At 41.4% G+C, this 7,115-nt stretch overlaps 2 gene segments (V, D, J or C); both read left to right on the top strand.

Annotated features, from left to right (window-relative positions):
- The first annotated feature begins 2,724 nt into the window (after nt 1-2,724).
- Nucleotides 2,725-3,214, top strand: LOC129377242 (T cell receptor beta variable 18-like). The segment is given in 2 exon segments: nt 2,725-2,796; nt 2,880-3,214. Coding segments are annotated over 2 exon segments (393 nt in total).
- Nucleotides 3,215-4,522: 1,308 nt separating this feature from the next.
- LOC129377241 (T cell receptor alpha variable 20-like) lies at nt 4,523-5,166 on the top strand. The segment is given in 2 exon segments: nt 4,523-4,638; nt 4,760-5,166. Coding segments are annotated over 2 exon segments (453 nt in total).
- The last annotated feature ends 1,949 nt before the right edge of the window (nt 5,167-7,115 follow it).

Here is a 7,115-nt window from a genome sequence, read left to right as displayed (position 1 = left end):
AAAAGTTTCTTCCACACTGACAGGAAAGCCGGTTCGAAAATGTTGCAGGATGCAAAAGCACTGAGAAAAACGGCTGGACAGTGACTTTAAAACAACAACATCTATGTGTTTGAATTTCTCAGTCGAAGTCCAAGTTTGGGAACCGATGTTTATAGATCACCAACCGTCTCTGAGAAAAATGGGTTAAAGTTACAGTGGGCGTAAAGAGAAGCCTTGCAGCTGCGACTGCAGGAAAGTGTGGAGCTGCAAACCGTTTGCTAAGGATGGATGCTAATCATGTTTTTTGTACAAAACCTTTTAAATCATATATCATTTTTCTTTCCATTTCACTGTAATGTCTTATTTTGTGTCGGCCTGTTGCGTAAACTCCTGTAAAATACAAAATCTAATGGTTTTAATATTTCTGCAAGCTAGTATAGATAATAATTATAAATCATTATGTAGTTTGATAGACATCATCATGCATTAAAAGACATTTTTCAGCATGTGACTAACATACATTTTAAATAGTTACGAGCCTCAATTGTAATTCTGAGCTCTTATAACATCGCTGCTGTCTGTCACATCTGATTAAAATAATACAGTTATATAGTTAAGAGTTTAATTAATCCCAAGCTTACACAACAGATTGAAATTTTAATAGTTCCAAATGAGCTGAAGGACTTTGAATTGAATTTCCCTTTGGGATCAATAAAAGAGTTTTGAATTTGAACCCTGTTGCGGCTTCAGAAATGAGACGTTTCACATGTTGGACACGGAGCAAACTACAATAAATCATGAAAGTTTGGTGAAACTAATGCCGATTTGTTCAAAACAACAGCAACAAAAAGACAGTCTTATGAAACATCGGCGTGGCTTAAATAAATTCACTTACTAATGGCTCAAAAAGATCACATTTGTTTCATAAATCTATTTTTAATTAACGCATGTGATACATTCCCTCCTAGCGGCTTAACATGGTATAAAAGCAGCAAATCCATCAGTTTGATCAGGTGACACATCATAATAAAACCATTGGAACAATCTTTGAAAATACTATTAAACCTCACTTTTGCAGAACGGCACTTTAACTGGACGGATGTTGCTTGTGTAAAATAATCAGATCAGCTTTCAGGAAGAAAACAACAAAAACAAAACAGGAAATAAAGTGAACTGGTGTTCCATGCATTCTGATTTTCTCTACTTCCTTGAATCAGCGTCCATTGAGAACAACCGGCGTCCTCTGCTGGACAGCCTGCAATACTGCTGTCAATCAGAGCAGCAAATCTCTGAACTTGAACAGATTTTAGGTGAAGCTTATTTGATTTAGATGTGAACAAACTCACAAAAAGGGAATTCAATGCATCAGCAGATAATAAAGTATCTGCAAGCACCAAGAATACTATTTTATTATGTGGTTGTTTACCAATGAAAGCTCTGCTGCTTTCTATCACGTGTTTTCATTTCAGCTGTATTCAACCTCTAAATCCAAAATTGAAAAAAACAGTCTGGGACCAAAAGTGCTTTTTGTTTTTTGTTTTTTTCGCTTCAACGTTATTCTTCGATGTTTCGCAGTTTAAAAAAAATACACATTTTGACATTTATTTTCCCTTGTGATAAGGGTAACAAACCTGTTAGTATTTTTCTAAAAATTAATATTAAGGAATTATTCATTTAAATTGAGCTTCTATATCTTGCTGATGAATTTCTTGTGGATTAATTTAGTTTTATTCCAAGTGTATTGATATCTGCATTAGAATAAAGGAGGGGAAAAATACTCGGTGAGCTTTTGTTTGTTAAGTTTGCAACGTCATTTCTTGTCTTAAAGTTCTCAATGGCCTGGAAATACTCACTGAATCTATCAGAGTGAGAGTTTTATTTCGATGGAAGCTTGGGAAATTCTTTGGTACTCTACTCCTGACAGGTACCTTTTTGCAAATTCTGGAAGCAAAGGCAGCAAAGCGCACCTGCCCTTTGACCTCTTTGGAAGAAAGTGCTCTTTTGAAATACATGGAGGGGGTTTAATGTCGTGTAGCGTGTGGTCAAATGCAGCAGTCTGGATTCGGGATAAGCCTGTGTTACCAGAGCAGGCCTCCCATGCCACTCCCCCACTCGGCTCCTTCAGACTAGCCAGAAGCAATTAGCAAACACTTGGTTGCTTAGTGGAACAGAGGATCTGCTGAGCTCAGTAGAGGAGCTATTTCTCTATAAAACACTGGTATAAACGCTGTTGAAGGGTTAATAGAGGAGCCATGTTGTGATGACTTCCTAAAGGTGGAGTTTCAGAAAGAGAGGGAGCTTCTTAAAGAGACAGAGGCCCAACTTCAAAGCAATAATAATGAAGCCAAATTTCTTTTAAGTCATACGTGATATAAATATATATATATAATTTTTTGTAAATGAAGGTAATAGTTACTTGATCATGCTTTAAAATTGCATTCTTTGAACAATAAATAATACTGCCCCTTTAAAGGACTTTAACTTGCCCACAAATCCTGCTTAGTTGTGTAATGCCTATATATGCAACTTATTTTTACTCTGAGTCTGAAAAAACTCTCAAAACAAATTTTTAGATGATAGCTAAAAGTCAACTTTCTCTATTTATCTGCACATCATTGAACTGACACAAATGTCATTAGAATGGATGGAAGATTCAGCACTGAAGAGTCACAGCAAACCACAAATCCACATCACACAGAGCTGCAAGGTGAATGCCTCGGGGTCCGCCTCCCTGCAGCTCATAACTGCAGCTCCACACCATGATCAGGCAGCAAGACATCCTCGTCTCGTTTTCCGTCTTTCTCCTGTGGACATCAGGTGATTAAAAAGAAACTTGGATTAAAAATAAATTCAGTTTCGATCCACATTTTTGCGAGATGTTTCAGTTCTGTTCAACCCAGGTGGTGTCGGTGGGAGCGATGTTTCCCAAAACCCGATGCTGTGGAAGTCTGTGGGTCAAGATGCAACGATGGAGTGCAGCCACACCAAGGGTGCTAGCTATTACCAGATGTATTGGTACCGACAGCTGCCTGGAGAAACAATGAAACTCGTCGTGTTCACGTCGACGGCTTCGAAAGATCACGACTTCGGGGATTTCAGTAAAGACAAATTCTCAGCATCCAAGACTGAAGCCGAGAGAGGATCGTTCACAGTGAAGAGCCTGAAGGCAGAAGACAAAGGCTTGTACTTTTGCGCTGTGAGTCAACACAGTGATGGAACCGCATGGGAGAGATGAGCAAAAACCTCTGAGCTCTTCTCACCTCAGCTGGAACCACACAGTCTGAGCGACACACTCCTGTATCCGATGGTTCACATCTCCAGAGAAGATCTCGCATTACACTCTGAGTTTAAGTCACCCTAAAAGAGTCATCTGGTTTTTTACTCATACTGTCTCCGTCTCATTGGAAACGTCTGCTGAATGTGAGATGTTTCTTTTATTATTATTACTTCTATAAACTCAATCAATGAACAAAGTGAATTTGGTGAGAAGTCCAGAAAAATGAGGATGGTAAATTGTGTTTTGAAGTGCGGAAATTTACATAATCACTAAATGGATATAAAGAGTTGACTTTATATTTAGACAGTATTATTAAAAAAACAAAAACATGTTAAAATCATGTCTGATTCTGAACTTATCAAACATGCAAATTCGAAATTTCAAGTTTTAATAATAATAAAACATTTTCCATGGGATCTTCCTCAATTCTATATGAATACACTTCAAGTCTCTATACTTACTTTAAATATAATTGGGTAAACATTAAGACTCAGGATAAAAATAAACTGACTTGGAGGTCGTCTGTTTGGAGACGTAACATATTACGTACGTACATAGGTATTATGTATTTTCTAGCCACATAAAACCATTTTGTAGCACTACCAAGCAGCTATGTTGCTTTCATTTGTTATAAAAATGCCACTATATTAAAACATGACCAAAAAAAATTATTTAGCCAATTAATGCTTTGAAATTGGGCCTCTGTCTCTTTAAGAAGCTCCTGTTCTTTCTGAAACTCCGCCTTCAGCACACAGCCCATCGCAACCTGTAAAATGCGTGGAGCATCTCGGTTTGTCTCCTTGGTGTGGAGACAAACAGGAAGTTGTAGACGCCATGAGAAGAAACCTCAGCAGCATCGCTCTGCTGCTGCTCTGCTGCTGCCGTAGGTTGGACTCCACAAACGTTTACATAGAAAAGTATATTTTCACATCCATTTTTCTAAATTTTCTTTTTCTTTTCAACACAGATTGTTCTCTGAGCGGTGATGTCCAGCAGGATCCACCAGCAATATTGGGAACTCTTCAGGGTCCTGCAACAATCACCTGCAGCCACTCAGTCAGCTCTTACAACGTGATTCTCTGGTACCAGAAGCCGACGAGCGGCTCTGCCCTGAAGTTAGTCGGTCATACTTTGTACGACAGATCAACGATGGAGGCTGAATTCGATGGTTTTCCGGGCGGAAACCTTGGTTGTATTTGTTTTTCTAAATGCAAAAATGCAAAATCAGAGCAGCTTGACTTTTGGAAAGAGGAGGCGTGGAGGCTCCTCCCATTTTAGTTTAGTTCTGTGGTTACAACAGAGCTTCAGGGCAAAGTGGCCCCAACCAGAACCAGCAATGTTCCTCCTCTGCTGCATCAGCCTGCAGGCCGTACTGGTTTCAGGTAAACTGCTGATTTTGAGGATGAATTTTGACTTTTTTTTCCTTTTTAAAGAATAAAAGTTTTTTTTTATTTGAACTCTTGCTTCCTGGTCGTTTCTTGTTTCTCGTCGCCTCTTCCACAGGTTCCTCCCTGAGCGACAAAATCACCCAAACTCCAGACCACGCTTTCAAAGACCACGGCGAAACACTTGCCATCAGCTGTTCCCACAGCATTGAGAGCTACGACCAAATCCTCTGGTACAGACAGACGGACGGCCGCGAGCTGCGGCTGCTGGGATACATGTACGGAACCTCTTCGTTCCCAGAAAAGGAGCTGAACGTGTCAATAGACGGGGACGCCAACAGAGACAAAACATGCACCATAACCATTACGGGACTGGGCCCAGACAGCAGCGCGGTTTACTTCTGTGCCGCCCGCTACCACAGTGCTGCATGTCTCTGCTCCTCAACGCATAAACCTCCTCATGCTCCCTGCGCAGCTGTTTTACCTCCTTTGATGAGGCGAGGCCGCGTGTCACCACTAATGTGAACCTGAGTGAAGTCGCCCCCTCCCCCCCCCCCCTTCTTCAAATCAGACAAAGTTGGTGTCAAACATTTGTGCTACGTTTGTGCAGCAACATTTTTTTGTCTGTAGCTGCTTTGGCTTTGAAGATATTAATTAAAGTTCAAAGGTCAAAAGGTCAACCAGCCCCCCCTCTTTCATAAAATCAAACAAAGCAGGTGTCAATCAACTCGGCTACGTTTGTGCTTTGTTCCAGCACAAACGTAAATGTAGCACAAATGTTTGACACCAATTTTGTTTGATTTCATCAAAGTGTGTAAGGGAGGGGCTAGTTGACCTTTGATGACCTCTAGAAACGTTTCTTTATATCTTCAAAATGAAGACAAATACAAATACGATAATATTCAGGTCTGGTCTAACGCCCTCCTAGCGGATTTTCTTTTTTTTTTTTTTGCTGTTGCCTCAAAGGAAAAGACGTAGAGCAACTGGTTGAGCTGCTGAGAACGCGGCAGAACAATAACCAACAGAATGAGAGCCAAACTCCTGATAACCGCTTTCAGCGCTGTGCAGGTCGGCCAGACTCCGTGGACGATTCTGGCGAAGCGAGGAGAGGCAGCCAGCATCAGCTGCTCTCACAGGATCCAGAACTACAACGTGATCCTCTGGGACAGGAGACTGGAGGACAAACAGCTGCAGCTGCTGGGGTATGGGTGTTTGGGCGAAAGCTTTCCAGAACCTGGAGTGGACGTGGAGATGCAGGGGAGCGCCGACAGAGACCAGACCTGCACTTTGATGATGAAGAGGCTGAACGAGAGCAGCAGTGGGTTTTACCTCTGTGCTGCACAGCCACGGATCATCAGCGCAAAAACCTCACCGTCTGTCGAACCGAGCAAACCGTCCTGCAAGTTAGTTGAAATTTGCACGGATAGGTTTTAATTTACACGTAGGTTGAGTGGAACACAACTACGCAGGTTATGATGCAGAACTCTTGTGAGTAAAACGTTTCCTTTGCTGCTCGGTTCATGTTTGACGGATTTCCGCCAGGACCGACTCGTTTTGATGGAGCTCTAGTTCCTCTCTCTAAAAGGGGAGGATCTTCTGTGAGGCGACACGTTATTTGTCCTCCCAGAAATATTCAGCACGTCTCTGATGGACCACAACATGACAGATTCTAAACTCTGAACATTGAAAATAAAAACGATGTGGCAAGTTTTCATCGTCCTTCTACTCCCTCCACTGAGGATTCAAGGTAAATTAAGAGGGATTTAATTGATTTTTTTTTTTAGAATTTAGTCTTTTAATAAAGAAATTTAGTGTAAATTAACTTGATTTTATTTTAAGTAAAATATTTTTTCTTCTTCTTCTCTTGACAGTTCACTGCCAGGACGTCATCCAGGATCCCGTCATCAACTGGAGGCTGAAGGCCGAATCGGCTGAGATGAAATGCAGCCACAAAAAAGACATTTCTTATACCCAGATGTACTGGTACCGGCAGCGGCCAGGGGAGGCCATGACCCTCGTCGTGTACACGCCGTTCAGTGGGCAGCCAGACTACGGAGAGAACCTACAGAGCAAATACTCGGCAGTCAAAGACACCATAGAGACCGGAGCTCTGACTGTGAAGGACCTGCAGCCTGAAGACAGCGGCGTTTATTTCTGTGCTGTCAGCAAAACACATTGATGTGAGGAAACACAACAGCTGAACAAAAACCCGATTGCCAATAAGACAGAGTTCATCAGAAACCCACGTCTGCACTTGTAAAAGTCTCCACTAGGGGGAGCTGGGAATCAAAAAATGATCAGTGATTCGTCGTCTCTAAAGTTTGGTCACAGATTGTGTTTGAGTTTCGCTTCAGGTAGAAACAGAAACCAGTTTTAGAAATTGGTTTTACAAAACCCACTGGAGGGTTTTACAGAATCTATAACATGATCTGATCGCTTCAAACAGAAAAGCAACTGTTGGTCCTACTGCTGCT

The sequence above is a fragment of the Poeciliopsis prolifica genome, unplaced genomic scaffold (genome assembly GCF_027474105.1).
Source record: "Poeciliopsis prolifica strain line A6 unplaced genomic scaffold, Auburn_PproV2 SCAFFOLD047, whole genome shotgun sequence".
NCBI lineage: Eukaryota > Metazoa > Chordata > Actinopteri > Cyprinodontiformes > Poeciliidae > Poeciliopsis > Poeciliopsis prolifica.
The sequence above is the reverse complement of the archived record's forward strand: the minus strand, read 5'-3'. Positions and strand labels throughout refer to the sequence as shown.